The following is a 19,618-nucleotide window of genomic DNA, read 5'->3' as shown; positions in this document are numbered from 1 at the left end:
TATGTATGTAGCAGCATTAGAAGGGGAAAGAAGATTGTAATTTCCCAAATTATAGTCAACTAAACATCATGTTGTATTATGTTCCGAAAGATAATTTTTATCTAAAATAATATTCTTTAAGAAATATCTTTTCCTTGCTTCTGCACTCACATTTTCCAGTCTTCATGTCACAGTTAGGAGATCTAGTTTATAAAATATTAATTGTATAGTCAATATTAATGGGATTGTTAATTTTATTTAAAAATATTAATGAGATTGTTAATTTTATTTACCAATATTAATGGGATTGTTAAATTTATTTAACAATCCCATTAGTTGTTAATTTTATTGACGATATTAATAGAATTGTTAATTTTATTTAACAATATTAATGGGATTGTTAATATTTTATTTAACAATATTAATGAGATTGTTAATTTGATTTACCAATATTAATGGGATTGTTTATTTTATTTAACAATATTAATGGGATTGTTAATTTTATTTACCAATATTAATGGGATTGTTAATTTTATTTTACAATATTAATGGGATTGTCAATTTTATTTTACATTATTATTGGGATTGTTAATTTTATTTAACAATATTAATGGGATTGTTAATTTTATTTACCAATATTAATGGGATTGTTAATTTTATTTAACAATATTAATAGGATTGTTTCTTTATTTCTTTTAATTATAAAACCTGTCAGTAATTCCTTTTTAAAATGTACCCTGTGTCCGAATTTAATGAATCTAAGCCCCGTCTCAAATCCTCCAAAAACCGGTTTCAATTAAGCGCCGCATTAAATCTTGAAAAATTTTATTCAAAATTTTATGTGGAAACAACCAAATTTGAGCCGCGATTCAAATTCTTTAAATGCGGCCTCTGGAGAATTAAGACGTATTTTAGTTTAATCAATTCAAAAATTCAAATCTTGGCTTTGTTCACAATTAAAGAAAACAGAAATTACTGCTAAATATATTTGTTGGTTTAAATTTTGAACCTGCAACCAGAAGAGCTAAATCCATAAAACAGTGGCAAACATTTATCACAAGTAAACCCAGTCACCCCTGGTTTACAGAAACATTTTCCTAAATAAAAACAAATCATAAGTAAACCCAGTAACCCCTGGTTTATTAAAACATTTCCCTAAATAAACATTTATACCAAGTAAATCCAGTCACCCCCTGGCAAAGAGAAAAAATATCGTAAAATTATTTAAATAAATTCATGACAAATCAAAAAACAAATGAAAAATAAAGTTATTAACAAATCTGAAATAACGGAGACAATATTTTTATTCTAAAAAATCAAAGTTTAGAAGTAGTAAATTTAAAAACTCTAAATTTCAACCAAAAAGTAAAAGATGAGTTAAAAATTACCACTAAATTTAACTTGCTAGGTATATAACTGTAGATTCATTGTTTTTAATAAGTTAAGGAAAATAACCTCAGTAAAAACTTTTTAAAATGTCTAAATAAAAATTATATAAAAAATGTCTAAATGAAAACCTGTATCGGCATCACAACCGTCCCCAGTAGCTCCTATATTGTTACATTCACACCTTCTACATCCAGCTCTAAACATTTTATCTTCATTACTGTTATTTTATTATCATTACTGTTATTTTATTTTCATTACTGTTATTTTATTTTTATTACTGTTATTTTATTTTCATTACTGTTATTTTATTTTTATTACTGTGCACTGCATTTAAAAAGATGAATATAAAAGGGACTGTGAACACTGAACAGTGATCCTCCTTTTCATGCAAAGATGACAAAGCACGATTTACAATGGTACCCTAGAACCATTCATCTGATAAAAAATGTGGAAGATACCCTCGTTTTTCTGACTAGAAAAGTATTTATTTCTGTGAGTTTCTCCATTGCTTCTTATAAACAATACGCAAGTCTCTCTCGCAGAGAAACCGCAAATGAAACAAAAACATTGATATCTAATTTCAACTTGATCAGACAAAGCTTTCAAGGGTTTAGATCGGGCATTTCCATATTTGCAAGAATAGTCATTTGAAATTACGCTTACAGTCTCTTTAACTCTGCTTTACGGCTTTGGTGATTATCAAAATTAAAAAACCCATTGTTCCAAAATGAGTGGACACATAAAACTTGATTTTTAAAAATGTTTAGTAAACACAAATTAAAAAAAAAGATTGTTGCAAGGTAACAAATCTTTTTCAATTACTCTACAATGATATTCAGAAAACTGTGGAATAGGAAGACGACATTATATGATTATAGCAATACCTAAGCGTACTAAATATTGTTACAAAGCAAATAGTTTAATTGTAAATTATTGAATCACTTATAAAGTTAAATGGGTCCGTTTAAACTGCACAATTGCTGTGTCTCATGTTTGTTAGACTATTCAAAGTCATAAATTGAGCCTTACACTCGTCTTCCTAATCCAGAGTTTTCTCTTTAACACTCTTTTAACACTGTATGCCCGACTATTTCTTAATCTTTAAATCTTCTATTTTGATAGAGATATAGGGATAAGGATAAGTATAGGCTAGGATAGTTGAAGTGAAAAATACGATATTATAAACAACATTATAACATTTCAAAACAATTTATTTATTTCCATATTTCTACCTAATATTTTCATATTTCTACCTAATATTTCCATATTTCTACCTAAAATTTCCATATTTCTACCTTATATTTCCATATTTCTACCTAATATTTCCATATTTCTACCTAATATTTCCATATTTCTACATAATATTTCCATATTTCTACCTAATATTTCCATATTTCTACTTAATATTTCGATATTTCTACCTTATATTTCCATATTACTACCTAATATTTCCATATTTCTACCTAATATTTCCATATTTCTACCTAATATTTCTATATTTCTAACTAATATTTCCATATTTCTACCAAATATTTCCATATTTCTACCTAATATTTCTATATTTCTACCTAATATTTCCATATTTTTACCAAATATTTCCATATTTCTACCTAATATTTCCATATTCCTACCTTATATTTCCATATTCCTACCTTATGTTTCCAAATCCATCATTGCATTGTCCACATGTTCTTCCAACATACTTATCCTTGCAGGGACATTCTCCTAAACATTAATACATACAGGGTGTCCCAAAAAACATGGAAATTCAGTGACAAATTCGATATCGTCGTTATTATGAATTAGCATTGAAATATCTAATTTCAAAAGCCATAATATTATTATGTCTGCTAGAGTTTATTTAATGAAAACGGTAAATGGCTGTAAAGATGTGTCTATAATGTCTCCGCAAGATGAACAGTGAAGACGGACAAGTTTACACTGTTTTTATACTGCAATTTTCTTGTTTTATTAAATACAACCTTATGCAGTCAAAACATAAACAAACAAAATGTGAACATAGCAGACGAAACTCTTTCATATTACAGCTTTCTCAGTAGGTATCACTAAACTAAATCAAAGAATTATTTGAAAAGACGATATAGAATTCGCCACTGAATTCCCACGTTTATGGGGACACCCTGTGGTATCGGCCGGAACTTTTAAATTGTTAATCCCTCAAGAAAGCATTAATTCATGCCTTTTACAGTCAGGCAATACCTTCTGGCTTTCTCTAAAAAGTCAATAGGAAATTAGCTGTTTTTCAGTAAGCTCAATATATATTACAGGGTTTACCTGATCTAGGATAAAACACAGGACTTCTAGCTCAATATATATTACATGGTTTACCTGATCTAGGATAAAACACAGGACTACTAGCTCAATATATATTACATGGTTTACCTGATCTAGGATAAAACACAGGACTACTAGCTCTATATATATTACATGGTTTACCTGATCTAGGATAAAACACACGACTACTAGCTCAATATATATTACATGGTTTACCTGATCTAGGATAAAACACAGGACTACTAGCTCCATATATATTACATGGTTTACCTGATCTAGGATAAAACACAGGACTACTAGCTCAATATATATTACAGGGTTTACCTGATCTAGGATCACAGACAGAACTACTTGCACCATATATATTACAAGCACAGGGTTTACAAAATCCATCTCCTGGGTTTCCATAGTATCCGGGCACACATACATCACATGACCAACCTCCAGTATTACCCAGGCAGGATAAACATTCACCTTAATATTTATAGTTAGTCAAACTAACTCATGAATGGTTTAAGGCCATTTAAAAAATAATTCGTTAAAATTTAGATAAAGAATCACCCGACATTTAAAACAAAATAAGTTTTTCCTTGAAATACATTATCTACATATATTTGTTTGTTATAGCTAGCCACAGCCCACACGGCTGGCCTAAATTGGTAGAAATGTATAGTTTAATTTAATTTTAATCTTTTTCCGAAAAAATTACGAAGCGAATTTGAAAAGCAAAATTTAAACAGTAAATTTGTAAATTGTATAGATTTGCCTGTGATCTGATCACAAATCCTAGATTTACCTGTGATATGATCACAAATCCTAGATTTACCTCTGATATGATCACAAATCCTAGATTTACCTGTGATATGATCACAAATCCTAGATTTACCTATGATCACAAATCCTAGATTTACCTGTGATATGATCACAAATCCTAGATTTACCTGTGATATGATCACAAATCCTAGATTTACCTCTGATATGATCACAAATCCTAGATTTACCTGTGATATGATCACAAATCCTAGATTTACCTGTAATATGATCACAAATCCTAGATTTACCTGTGATATGATCACAAATCCTAGATTTACCTGTGATATGATCACACATCCTAGATTTACCTGTGATATGATCACAAATCCTATATTTACCTGTGATATGATCACAAATCCTATATTTACCTGTGATATGATCACAAATCCTAGAGGATGATTGATCAGCATTACCATTACATCGGCAGGGTTTACAATAATCACCTAAACAAAACTTATTTAAAAGGACTTTAGACGTATTTTTAAGTGACCCTCCATTTATAGAGTGACAAGTTCGATTCAGAACAGTACCTTTACAAGGTCTGTGCAATTAATTCAGAAAAGATATTCATATTTTTAAGGCTGAAAATTGAATATTTGTATTTGTTGTTTCTCTAAAAAGTTATAAAAGAATTTTTCAATTTTAAGGCTAGAAAAACAATGATATTTTCCACATTTTCTATTGGAAAAGCCAAGGGGCGGCTTATGATATTTTCCAGGGGGTGGGTGGAAATAATTGAATTATTGCGCACTCGCGAACATGTCGATTTCCCCCCCCCCTTGGGAATTTGTACAGGGAATTTGGTCAATTTTTGTTGAAACATGACCAGCCGGGGGGGGGGGGGGGGGGAATAAAGGTGGAGACAGAATTCGGAAAGTGTGTTTGCAAGATTTGGATTTTTTTTAAATCTTCATTTTGAGTGAAAAAATGGCGCCGCAGGGAAAACATTTTTTCAATCAAGATTAAAGGGCTAAGAGGTGCCTGGTCTCTCTTCTCTTAATTGTGAGTGGGGGGGGGGGGCTGAGCCGGACCGTCCCCCTCCCTCCCCTGAATTCGCCTCTGTGCATTGACATTTAAAACCATTGTTAAATGTAAAAAAGTGTGTTTAAATATTGTCGCATTGAAGCTTCCTTTTTTTATATTGGAGACTAACAGAAAATAGAGGTAGGGTCCGTCCTATAAGTATACGATTAATAGAAGTATACATACATACATAGTGAACAACATAAACAAAACAAGGAAGGTTAACTTAATTTATATATAAAAAAAGTTAGAACAAATTTTGATCGTATATTTTAAATTTGAATTTAACATTTTACCAATAGTCAGTGGATTCCCGTAGTAGCCATTAGAGCAACGTTCACAATGAGCCCCTTCGTAGCCTTGGGGACACGCAGTACACTTGTACTCATCAGGGGCAACAGAGTACTTATCATAATCTAGGGTGGCAACCTAATATTATTAATATTAGGATGATATTAAGAATGCTATCAGTAAAAGATTGGAAACCTGAAATTTTACTGAATAAAAAGTTTTCAGAAATAAAATCCTAAAATTTGGCACTAAAAGGTTATGTGAAAAAAAATCCCAGTAATCCAAAACTCAGGACTTTAATTCCAGTGCAGTATTTTTCCTTGGGACTACACAAATCGGGACTTCTTTACCCAAGTTTTATATCAGGGATTTTTGTCTAATATTTTTCACCGTTCGTATGATAGGGAAACATAGAATTTTTCACTAATTGGGTTCTTTATAGAACTTTCTTTTTAAAAATTTCTAATATTCTCTTTTACTTGATTTGAAATTAATACAAGCAATTGTAAAAAATTTTTAAATTTCCCCGAAAAAGTTATGCTCAATTTACACACCGTTTAAACTTTTAATTAAATCGTAATACCCGGGAAAAAAAACCTTAAAAAGAACGGGTTTGAAATTTATAAAGACTACTCAAAATTATACATAAAGGAAGAGATCAAAAATTATTAGTAAAACAAACGATTAATAAAAACAAATGTTACAAAAATTATTTCTGTTTCATAAAGAATACAAAATGAGAAGAATGAATATAACTAGTACCGATTATTTTGAAAATGGCAAATAAAAAATGTTGGGGGAGGAGGGGAGGAAGGCCAACCACAACAATTTCTCGTCCGAACCACATTCTTTTCATTTTCTTGTCCGAGCCATCTCGAAATCCTCGTCCTTTCAATATTATTTTTTCTAATGTCTAATCCTTCCAGATAAAACTATTTTTAAAGAATCGGGCCACCTTAGATAACTGAAATATCACATTTTTGTAAACCGAAAAAAAGTTTCAATTAAATTAAAGATTTCAAGTTTAATGTCTTTAAAAATGTTTGCCTTTTTTACGCGCATTTTCAGATATTCCTGGTGTAAAATGCCGCAAATAATTCCAAGTTTATAGAAGTTCAATCTTTTTTGTTAATTATAAACCATAGAATTTTTTCGGTTGGTTCCATTGGGAAAATTATAGGCAGAGGTATGCCGAATATTTTGCCATCTATTTTATATCACAAAGGTTAGTCATAACGGAGGCAGAAGAGATTTAAGCTTTACCTAAATAAAGTTTGACATCATTTTCATGGGTTTGAAGATTCCAACATGATATAATCTTTGCAATACTTTAGTCCATCCATATTTTATGCCCTAACGTCGCCAGATTTTTAAAAAAATAGTTTTATCTTCAAGAATTGGAAACCTTTTTTTTCGGTTTACAAAAATGTGATATTTCGGTTATCTAACGTGCAGTGGCCCGATTATTTAAAAATAGTTTTATCTGGAAGGATTAGACACTTAAAAAATATAATATTGAAAGGCCGAGGATTTCGAGGTGGCTCGGACGAGAAAATGAGGAGAATGTGGCTCGGACGAGAAATTATTGTAGCTGGCCTTTCTCCCCTCGGGGGAGTAAAGATTCCGTCCGGTAAGATTAAATGATGGGAATATTGCAACTCTAATAAAATAATTTTGTACACCATTAGTATTAATCTTTACTGAACATTTAAAGAAAAAATGTATCTTTTTTCTTTCTTTTTAAAACTAAAACATTTACCTGACAGACAGGGCTGAAATTGTTAGATGGTATTTCAAGAGGACATTTACAGGGCTTACAGTCGTTAGGCCGGCCTAGCTTAGCGTTTCCGTAAAAACCTTGAAATTAATTTTGTTTGAATTTTACACTATAAGAAATGTTAACTGACGAGTATCATCAACGATTCACAACATAAAGCTGAACATTTTGTGGATTTTTCCGTTTTCAATTTTTAATAATATCATTTTTCTTTATTGAGAACCAGGGAACTATGGAATAGGAAGACAACATTAAAGCAATACATGAGTGAATTTGATGTTGGTCCAAAGGAAGCAGTTTTATTAGTGACTTATACAATTACGTGAAATGAATTTGTTTAAACTGCACACTTGATGTGTCTGATGTTTATTGGAATATTTTAAGTCGTAACTTGAGTCTAAAAGTTGTCTTCCTGTTCCGGAGTTTTCCGGTTCTCACGCTGGCATTTTTATTTAGATTTTGACTCTCATTGGGGTCATGTGAGATGGCACTGAAAAAGTGCGTATACAAAAATAGATCTATGGGGTGGGGAGGGCAATAATGTATATATATATATACATATATATACTGAAGTTAAAAAGATATTTTTGAAAATGAAATTCTGTGAACTCATTCAACTCAGTGTAATCTGTGAATTTAAAAGAGAAAATAAGGTTACAGCACTGCAATAATACATTTTAATTACAGAATTAACAGCATTAATGGCACAAAGCACAACAAACATTTCTTTTACCAATTAATGCAATCGTTGACGGCACAGCCGTTAACGTTTTATTACAGTATTAAGGGCATTAAAGGCGCAAAGCAGCGAAAAAATTCGGTAAGGGTTTTACAAGTTTCATATGCAATTTTAAGCAGAAAAAAACAAAATTCACCGATTTAAGAAAAAATTTTGTTTCTTTTCTTTTTTAACCATTCATTTTTTTTAACGGCTAATCCATTTTGTTAACGTTTTAAAAACCGTTAATTTTCTGAGTTCTAGGGGAAGGCACTGCCCCCCTTGCCTGCCCCTGTTTCCACCCTTGGCACTGAAAAGTTTGGTCCGATCGGTTCATCCATTTTAACGTATATTTCATTGAAACAAATAAGCAACCAGATAAAAAAACAAACAAGCCAAATTCAGAAGTATATATAAGATGTATCAAAAAAATCTGATTTTTCCTTTAGCACAGTCTTGACATTTGTCACCCACAGTATTATGTTCACAAGTTGCGCATTCTAGCGTGAATGGATCACAGGTTGAAGAATGACCGTAACAGTTGCACTTCCTGCACTCGCCTATACACAGCAGCTATTAATTCACAACAGACATTTGTGTCACTTTTGGCATTTGAACATACAATTATTAAACTTATTTGCCCTGGAATAAATTTTGTATTAATAAGTAATCCGTTTTGCACAAAACTGCGCATTCATTCGAAAAAAATAGGTTTATGGCATCAATGCGCAATTCTATCAAAATTTCGTGCAATTTTTACTCGAAACATAAAAAAATCTTAGTGCAATTATTGCACGATTTTCCTGCAAAAATTTCAATTGAAACCCTACTCCTAAGTAATAAACAGAAAAATCCGTAAAAGCCAGAAGTACCATGTGTATTGTGTAAAGATAAAAAATTTAGATAAGATAAATAGTATTGTTAACCCTAGTATACCCGTATACCAAGGTGTACTATATAGTCTACCTTAATAAAAAGTAGTGTTAACCCTAGTATACCAGTATACCAAGGTGTACTATATAGTCTACCGTAATAAATAGTAGTGTTAACCCTAGTATACCCATATACCAAGGTGTATTATATAGTTTACCTTTATAAATAGTATTGTTATTTAACAGAAAAATCCGTAAAAGCCAGAAGTACCATGTGTATTGTGTAAAGATAAAAAATTTAGATAAGATAAATAGTATTGTTAACCCTAGTATACCCGTATACCAAGGTGTACTGTATAGTCTACCTTAATAAATAGTAGTGTTAACCCTAGTATACCAGTCGTAATAAATAGTAGTGTTAACCCTAGTATACCCATATACCAAGGTGTATTATATAGTTTACCTTTATAAATAGTATTGTTAACCCTAGTATACCCGTAGCTACATTCTTGACATGATAACCCTTCATATCCCTGGGGGCAACTGCAACGTTCTACAGCCTGTAAAAAAATAAAAAGTATTTTGTTATTCTCTAAAGTGACACCCCGACCATATGTTACTTTTCATCAAGTATATCTATCTCCCTACACAGTTTGGTTCCTACTGGGCAGATCATAGCACTCAATCTTCTCTCTCATAATGGACTGATCAGTAATGATGAAAGAATTTATTTCTGAGTTTAATCTGAAATCAAAAGATTCCATTACAACACAGCCTAGAGCAATAAAATATTCATGTATTTATATTTTGTACAATTTTTAAGGTAAGTCCCATCTTTCATGAAATCCAAGAATAATCCGATGTGATAAGGGACACTCTGTAAAACATAATTATATAAGGCAAACCCGGGGCAGAAAAAGTAATATACCTCAATGTAACCTAGTAGAATGCCTAACTATCAATATATACCGAATAACTATCTTGTTAAAAACGTTTTATTAGATAAAACATATGCTTGTTAATTTTAACGCGCATTTTATGCAGCAACACTGAACAAAAATATTACTAAAAACTATGAATATGTAATTCGATATGCCACTAGGTTTAGACTGATTTTAAACTGTACTCTGCCCGTGGTTTCTCCCTGTTCATTATAAATAACCTGTTCTTGATCTGAGCTCATTGAGTACAGAAACACTGTGAACACAGCCCAGTCCAGGGGCCGCACAGACTCCAAAAAGGGATCTTCAGGGGCAGCAATCAAAACAAGTCGAGCCCGTTTGGTCGCAAAACATTCGCCAGTCCAAAGAAAAGAAAAAAGAAAAAATGATTGATTGATTGCGCTGAACTGCACCCGAAACTTATATCTAAACTTGATTGATTGACAGTAGGTTATGCACCTCATGGCTAGAATTAACTTTATCAATCATACCACAAGTAACTCAGCTGTGAGATCCACCAACTGCACCCCATGACCAGAACTCCAGCCTCTGATTGATTGATTGCTGAATCTGCACCCCAAAACTGGAACTCCATCAATGAACACCCACAACTTCAAGGCATATTAATTGAGCTCTATGATTAACCAAGCACAGACTTAACCAACATTGGCATTGGTAACCAACATACTCTCAATTAGGGTTAAAAAAACTGCATAAAATCATGAAAAATATATATTTCTAAAAAATAGAGTGTATATCACCCCATTCAGCGCTTAAAATCTGGACCCCAGCATCTATTAATCCATAGAATACACATATCTGGTCAATGTTTATTATCTGGATCTTAACTCTTAATCCAAGAGTTCACACTAATGTTTATACTTGAATTTCCTCTACCTCCAGAGGGATCTCAAAATGATCTCTAAAGCAGTTTCATTATATGAATCCCCCCTGGCAATAGGCAAATTAGGATATTGGATATCCTAGAGAATAAAATATCCCACTGCATGCATATCAAAGGAATAGTAGTATTAACTTGTAATTTATCCAGGGTCTCTCTCAACACCAGATCCTTTGTTCAACCCCTCCTCACTCAGAGTGAGCTTTGGCATTTGACACAACTATCTTGATACCTAAACTATATTGGATCAGAACTTCTAAATCCCTAATAGAGAATGTTGCATACAGTAAAGATTTTAGCTGAGTACCATTGTCCATGTAAATGAATCCAGGTACTCCATATCTATTAGAATGTCTCTCTAGTGCTGCACATACATTCTGAGTCTCTATTCCTTCCAATGCCATAATGTTCGTAGCTGCGGACAGTCAACATATCACAACAAGTCCATAAATTTTAATTACAGTCTTGAATCTTTTTAATGATTGGCCATTAAACCCATAGCAGATATCCATCATACATGAATGGAAACACAGAGCAAGAACTGTTCTAGCCTCAGGATGATTTGACATTCTGAGCTCAAGTGTTTTCTTTTCCATCAACTGACATTGAAGACAATCTGAGATTATCAGATGCTAAGATGATGGCTGACGCTAAGATGATGGCTGATGCCAAGGTGATGGGAGATCGAAAGGATCTATCATTACCAATAAGTTTCTCGGGACTACAATACATTCATACCCTATGAAGATGATGTGCTGGAGTGTAATGGAATTGTGCTTGAGCAGTTCAAATCCTCACTAGATGACCATGAGAATTTGTTGGACTTAAAGGATTAGTTGAAAACTCTCTGTAATGTTCACAAAGCTTTCAGGTCTATTGAAAAGTTTAGAAACCAAATAGATGATGAGGATAAGGTGGAGTCTAAGCAGTTTGAATCTACAGCAGTTGAACACAAGAATTTGTTGAATACAATGGATGAGTCAAAAACTCTCTTTAGTATTCACAAAGCTCACATTCTTATTACAAAGTTTAAAAAAGCAGTTGATGATGAGGTTAAGGGCCTTGATGATATTGATAGTGCAATGGATGATTTCTCAGCCCTGGTGGCCAAGGCAGACAGGGTGTAGCAGAGTTGCTAGTAGATCCTATATTCCAAGGTTGGATAACAGGCTATATGCAAAGATGGAGGACTAAATCTAGCTTCAGGAAGCATTTGACTTCTGATGAACACTGTTTTGTAATAGGAGAAAATAATTTGGACTCCAACAAGAATGGTATTCCTAAGAAGACTGGTAAGATTGATGATCCTAAAAATAATGATGTTTGTAAAGAAGAATGAAGATTTTAAGAATAACAATGATCCTAGTAAGACTGATGATTTTAAGACTAAGAATAAGGGAGATCCTTAGAATGACAGTGATCCTGACATGAGTTGTGATCCTGACATGAGTTGTGATCCTGACATGAGTTGTGATTCCAAGTTGATGAGCGATCATGAGTCAATAAGCAATCCCTGTTCGCTTCTGAAATCCTTTAAAACTGATGAGATCTAATGGTCTGGGGTATAGTCCTGGTCTGATGTGATCCTTTGGTTCAAGATCTCCTGGTTTGAAGAGATCTCCTGGTCTTGTGAGATATCCTGGCCTAATGAGATCTTCTGGTTTGAAGAGATTGCCTGGTGTGAAGAGATATCCTGGTCTTGTGAGATATCCTGGTCTGATGTGATCTTTTTGTTTGAGATATCATGGTTTGATGAGATTTTCTGATTTGATGAGATTTTCTGGGTTGATGATATCTCCTGGTTTTAAGAGATCGCTTGGTCTGTTCTAAGATTTGTAGTCAAGAGTGGAGAAAAACCCTCAGAGAAAGCTAGTACTAATGGAGGTATTATGAAACTATGGGACTCAGAGCAGCAGGATGAATTATCTTTGGGACTGGGTGGATCGAGCCAAAACATGAAATAAAGAGGGGAAAAGAAACCTAACTCTAAACTTGTAAACTTGTAGATGCTGAGAAATTATTAACCAGTGTGCAAGTGACCTTGAGTATAATAATTGGAAATATATCTGAGTTCTTTGATCTGTGTGGTTTGATCAAAACATCAAGCTCCCACTAGTTGTATACAACCGTACAATGACAATACTATGGCTGAATGGACAACAGGAACTAAAGAAAACCCATTAGTACCAAGGAACATGATATCCGAGTTGACATGTTAAATGAGGATCTGATTGGATTCAAGGAATAGATTGGATGAGAAAAGATCAGAAATGCCTGTAACAACCTTAGGGTTGAAAAACCAGTTGAGAATGATATTAAGGTTGAATGCTTCCCTGAATCTTTTTTGGACAAGTTTATCTCGGAGAAACATAGATCTGTGGAAACACTTAGAAGAAGAGTGATGATAAGGAGTGATGAGGAGTGTGAGTATATTGTGATCCTCAGTGAAGGGTTTCCAGTATTCTGATATTTAGTAACTATGTTTATCTATTCATAATTGAGAGAGTGTTGGTTACCAACGCCAGTGTTGGTTTAAGTCTGAGCTTGGTTGATCATACAGCTCAATCAAAAATGTGTTCAGAAGCTGTGTTTGTTCTGATGTTGAGTTCCAGCTGTGGGTTGCAGAATCTACAGCAATTTATTTAGTTTGGATACAGGTCGGGGGGTGCAGTCTCTACAATCAACCAGTCAAGTTTGGATCCAGACTGCGGGGTGCAGACTCTACAATCAACCAGTCAAATTTAGATCCAGGTTGCTGGGTGCAGTTTCAATGACAATCATTTAATCAATTTTCTTTTTCTTTTTTCTTTTCTCTGGGCTGGCGAATGTTTAGCGACCAATTGGTCATGATCTGTTTGAGAGTAGTCCCTAAAGTTACCCTGTGCAGCCCCTGCATTAGGCAATGTTCACTGTGTTCCTGTATCCATTGAACTTTGATCAAGAACCGGTAATATACAGGGAATATTCACACAGGGGCTGAGTACAATTTAAAACTCCGCCTAAACCAAGTAAGGTATCAAGTCATATATATAGTTTTTAATGTTATTTTATCAGGCATTGTAGCGTAAATGCGTAACATTAATGAGCACATTCTTTTAAAATATGAAAACGTTTTGTGACAGCGATAGATATTTGGCGATCTAGTTAGTTACAGCGAGGTAAAAATTACTTTGTCTGCCCTGGGTTTGCCTTATATTATTTATGCTATTTATTCTTTGATTTTATTAGAGACTTCATTTATCTTCAGATTGTACATAAATGTAAATACATTTTTATTGTTCATTATTGTATTGTAATGGAATATTTTCCTATTCTAGATTGAATTCTACAATAAATCTTTCTACATTATTAGACTGTCCATTATGAGAGCTAGAGAGAAGATCAAGAGTTCCGATCTGCCCACTAGAAAGGAGATAGATATCCTTATTGATCGGGGTGATCCCGAAACGGATATCTAATTCTTACTAAATCAGACAAAGCTTTTAAGGGTACCATTGTTAATCGGGAATTGTAATCTTTGCATAGAGGGTTTCTTTGAAATTACGCTTACTGTCCCTTTCAGTATTATTAATTGGTTATTTGCGGTCCATTTAAGTAAGCTTTAGAATACAAAAATTTCTTACTTTAGTTCTTGTTAGGCTTAAGGAAGCTTGTGCTCCAAACTGCATTGCTGCAGTGTGCAAGGTACCTAGAAGAAGAAAAAACACAATTTTCATCTTTTCGTTTTTTTAATGTTATGGGTTTGGGTATGGGTTTATTTTGATACTTGATATTGTATCGACTAGAAGGGGCAAAAAGGGAATAGAAAATGACTGAAAAAAAACTGGAAGGGGACTAGAAAGGGACTGGAAAGGGAATGAAAAGGGACTTTAGAGGGAGTAGAAAAGGACTGGAAAAGAACTAGAAAAAAAACTGGATGGGACTGGAAATAGACTGTAACGGAATTGGAAAAGAACTGGAAAGGGACTGGAAAGGGACTGAAAAGGGACTGAAAAGGGACACTGAAAAGGGACTGGAAAGAGACTAGAAAAGGACTGTAAGGACCGAAAAAGGAATTGAAATGGGACTAGGAAGGAACTGATAAGGGACTGAAAAGGGGCTGGAAAGGTAATAGAAAGGGACTGGAAAGAGACTGAAAAGGGGACTGAATAGGGACTGGAAAGGGACTGGAAAGGGACTGAAAAGGGGCTGGAAAGGTAATAGAAAGGGACTGGAAAAAAACTGAAAAGGGACTGAATAGGGACTGAAAAGGGACTGGAAAGGAACTGGAAAGGGACTGGAAAGAGCGCTGGAAAGGGAATAGAAAGGGACTGGAAAGGGCTGGAAAGGAACTGAAAAGGGACTGGAAAGAGCGCTGGAAAGGGAATAGAAAGGGACTGGAAAGGAACTGAAAAGGGACTGGAAAGGAAGTGAAAAGGAACTGGAAAGTAACTGGAAAGGACATGAAATGGGGCTGGAAAGAAACTAAAAAGGGTCTGAAAAGTAACTGGGCCGGGAAGAACTGAAATGGGACTGGAAAGAAACTGAAAAGGGGATGGAAAGGTACTAAAAATGGACTGAAAAGGAATTTAAATGGGGCTAGAAAGGAACTAGAAAGGGATGAGAAAATGAGTGAAAAATGAATGAAAAGGGACTGGAAAGGGGCTTGAAAATGTTACCTTCTAACTGATCTGAGTGATATTTAGCCCTGATTAGAAGGTGTTCTAGGTCCCCTAGGCATCTCATGAATTCATGTTTAGATACTGGACCACCATCTAGAATAGTATAATAGGAGAATTTAAGTTTAGATACTGGACCACCATCTAGAATAGTACAATAGGAGAATTCAAGTTTAGATACTGGACCACCATCTAGAATAGTACAATAGGAGAATTTATGTTTAGATACTGGACCACCATCTAGAATAGTACAAAAGGAGAATTCATGTTTAGATACTGGATCACCATCTAGAATAGTACAATAGGAGAATTCAAGTTTAGATACTGGACCACCATCTAGAATAGTTCAATAGGAGAATTCAAGTTTAGATACTGGACCACCATCTAGACTAGTACAATAGGAGAATTCAATTTTAGATACTGGACCACCATCTAGAATAGTACAAAAGGAGAATTTAAGTTTAGATTACGAAAATATTTTCAAAAGTTTGGTTTGGATACGGTGGTAGGGGATTCTATTAATATATTGAAGACGACTTTTTCATTTTATTTTTATTCCTTACAAACTTTTTCCGTATCACATGTGTTACAAGTAATTAAAGATAAGCTTTTTTAATTAGCAGCTTCTCTTTGTTTCCATGTTTGTTTAGTATCCATGCTTCCATGCTGTTTGAAAGGTTGATATAAATACAAATTTAAATCTAAAGTCGTCTTCAATATATTGATATAAGCGCCTACCACCGTAATTTATTATGAGTGAGCTGACCTGGGAAGAAGTACCAATCATGTTCTAGAAAAACCAGTTTAATTGTCGCGTTCTTACTCCCCCTGTAGTTGGATCTACCATATCCCATCCGGAATCCAGCTCCCTCAAGGATAACATCAGGTTCACTAAATATAATAATAGTTACAATCCGGAATCCAGCTCCCTCAAGGATAACATCAGGTTCACTAAATATAATAACAGTTACAATCCGGAATCCAGCTCCCTCAAGGATAACATCAGGTTCGCTAAATAAAATAACAGTTACATAACGATAAACTTAATCATACAGTGAATAAAGAGGTTGCCTTTTAATTTTAAGTGCCCCTCCCTTTAGAGAGGGGCATGCATAATACCCTTAATACCCTAGTCTGATCAATATTATGGAAGGTATCTTCGTTTTTTTGCTTTAAGTGTTAATTTTTTTCCATCAAGAAATGTGCAACCGTCACAATTTTAGGGAAAACACAAATTAAAATAATCAGAGTTGAAAACTGAAATATGAGATATCCTTAATCCCGATTACTTAAACTGAATATCCAATGGACACACTTTTGATGTTCTTCTTAATCCTCTCTTTTTGGATATTTCTACTGTATAAAAGTTACTTTTGATAACGATTTCAGATACGATGCTATATCGATTGGACTTATATCCTATTGAAATAAAGTCAGCTTTTTACAAGCTGGCTTTTAGAGCATTTAAACAAATATAAATTTAATCATGTTAATATGAACTTATTACAAAACATATTTTAGGACTATTGTCATTGTCTAAATAAACATTAATTCAACACTTACGTTCGTTCAAACGATGCTAAGTTAAATTGATATGACACCACCTACACGCTGAATTTTTAACTTCTTTCTTTGATATCGAATGCAATTTAAAATAATCTTGGGTTTAGTAAAACTCTGAGTCTAAAACTAAAGAACGAAAAGTTTTGACTTAAATTTTAAGTTCATGGTTTTGATTAAATAATTGATTCTTTGAATAAATAATTGATTGCATTTTTAATTGATTGATTAATAAATGATTTACTTTGTTGGGGTGCCTGATGTGTCCCCTCTGCCAGTATGCCATGAAGTGTGAACTGTCAGCTTTTGTCCATAGGAGAGCAGTTTATTCCCTGAATATACATATTTACTACTTAAACCCTAAATAAGCCATACATCGAAAGAATTCATCAAATGTCGTATTTTTCACTTCCTGCAGATATTTAGTCTTTTTTAATTAAATGATTATATGGAGCTGTCTAAAACTGTTCCCGCATATTCATGACTATTTTTATACTTTCGAAAATATTAAGATTTACGTAAAACCTATTAAAAAATTGTCAAGACGACATTTGATAAATTCTTTCGGTGCAGGGTTTAACTGTAACTGATTCCTAAATGAACTGTCGGTTGTAATTTCTAGGAACCCTCTATATAGAATTAATTAATAACAATTCATAGCAAGACCTTAAAAGCTCTCTCTGATTAAGAATACATGAGATATCCATTTTTTTCTCTTTAAACAATTGATTATTGCCAATTGAGTTTTTTTATAAAATGACTTGCCGATTTCTGCAATCCAAGAACAATGTATGAAATTTAGGGATTAGGGTTCCGTTCAACAACAAAAAATTCATTTTAAACTTGAGTAGTGGCATACAATAAACTGAACTTCACTAACATTTCTGTCTCAAATGCTCGGAAAATTGAATTTTGACTCAATCTTTTATTTTATAATATTTATATACTGCATGGTTACCAGACTCTGGCATAGGAAGACGACATTTTAGACCTAAGTAGACCCATTTAACTGAATAAGTGATTTAATAAGTTACTAATTAAAATTTGTTGCTTTGTAACGACATCAAAAACACTGAAATGTTGAAACAATTGTGACCCTCGGGCCTCGATTACTTTAAAATCTACAGAGATATTTCCATTCCTGGATCTGCTGCATAAATTTGTAAATCACAGTTAAAAATTTTGATTTGTATATCGAAATAAGCAATTCCGTTGCCCGTAACTCCACGCAATTCTGCGCAATTCAGCGAGTATTTAATTGCTTTCTTGTTCGCAAATAAAGCGCGATTCCGCGCAATAAAATGGTGCAAGAGGGAGCAATCATTGCATGCAATTCCACGCAACGCAATTCCAATTGAAATTACAACATAATAAAAATAATAATAATACTAATAATAATAATAATAATAATGATACTAATAATAATAATAATAATAATAATAATAATAATAATAATAATACTAATGATAATTGATAAAAATAACCTTGACTCATCATAACTATATTCTGAATCATTGTAATAGTCCGCCTGATAATTCTGTTAAGCAACAAATTAATCCAAAATTTCAAGTTTTGTCTAAAAAGTGCTTTTCTTCTTTAAAAAAAACATCTCTTTATATCAAGTATTGTCATTTTGTAAAGTGAAACTTTAGAAGAGTTATACAATTTGTTAAAAAAATATTTTCTAGTTGGATAATTCCTTTCCTCCATATCATCCTGGTACTCAGTCAGCTGTTCAGGATAGCAGAACATACCTAGAACATTTTATAGTTCAATAAACTGCCACCATGGGTAACTGGCAGTGAGAAATGCTGAAACAAGATGGCGTTGTTTTGTTCATAATTTTGTTAAAAAGTATATGGGTCATTGGACATAAATAAAACTTTCATAATGTTTTAAGAGATGTAAGTTTCCTTAAATATATTTGTATGATTTTTGGACATTTAAGCTTAGATAACAATTGTTGCGACATGGAAAATAAAGATTTTTTCAAGATTACTCTTAGAAACAATGTTGTTCTCTTGAAAAAAAACAGTTCTCTTGTTTTTTTTTTATTTCAAGCTTTTATATTTTGTTGTTTGCTTTCTTCTATTTTCAATTTCCATTCATTTCATTCCTTTATACTTTTTTCTTTCAAAATCATTGCCTTTTTTTCCTCACTATTCTACAGGGTGTCCCAAAAAACATGGGAATTCAGTGACGAATTCGATTTCGTCTTTATTATGAATTAGCATTGTAATACCTAATTTCAAAAGCCATAATATTATCATGTCTGCTGGAGTTTATTTTTTGAAAAGTGTAAGAGACAGTAAAGATGTGTCTATAATGTCTCCGCAAGATGAACAGTGAAGACTGACAAGTTTAATCTGTTTGTATACTGCAATTTTCTTGTTTTACTAAG

The 19,618-nt window shown here is 33.1% G+C and overlaps 1 protein-coding gene across 1 annotated transcript; it reads right to left on the bottom strand.

Moving 5' to 3' along the window:
• Positions 1-97: 97 nt before the first annotated feature.
• Positions 98-17,559, bottom strand: LOC111702796 (laminin subunit alpha-1). Its single transcript, XM_023474572.1, has 14 exons — positions 17,462-17,559; positions 16,424-16,548; positions 15,658-15,753; positions 14,623-14,687; positions 9,621-9,717; positions 8,729-8,845; positions 7,550-7,647; positions 5,796-5,928; positions 4,845-4,919; positions 3,988-4,137; positions 3,021-3,093; positions 1,497-1,564; positions 989-1,076; positions 98-182 (listed from the first exon to the last, which is right to left on the bottom strand). Exons 2-14 carry the CDS (start codon positions 16,509-16,511, stop codon positions 98-100), a joined length of 1,233 nt encoding a protein of 410 aa, XP_023330340.1. The 5' UTR covers positions 16,512-16,548; positions 17,462-17,559.
• Between the last annotated feature and the right edge of the window lie 2,059 nt (positions 17,560-19,618).

Source organism: Eurytemora carolleeae, unplaced genomic scaffold (assembly GCF_000591075.1).
Source record: "Eurytemora carolleeae unplaced genomic scaffold, Eaff_2.0 scaffold518, whole genome shotgun sequence".
NCBI lineage: Eukaryota > Metazoa > Arthropoda > Copepoda > Calanoida > Temoridae > Eurytemora > Eurytemora carolleeae.
Note: the sequence above shows the minus strand (reverse complement) of the source record. Positions and strands in the feature narration are given on the sequence as shown.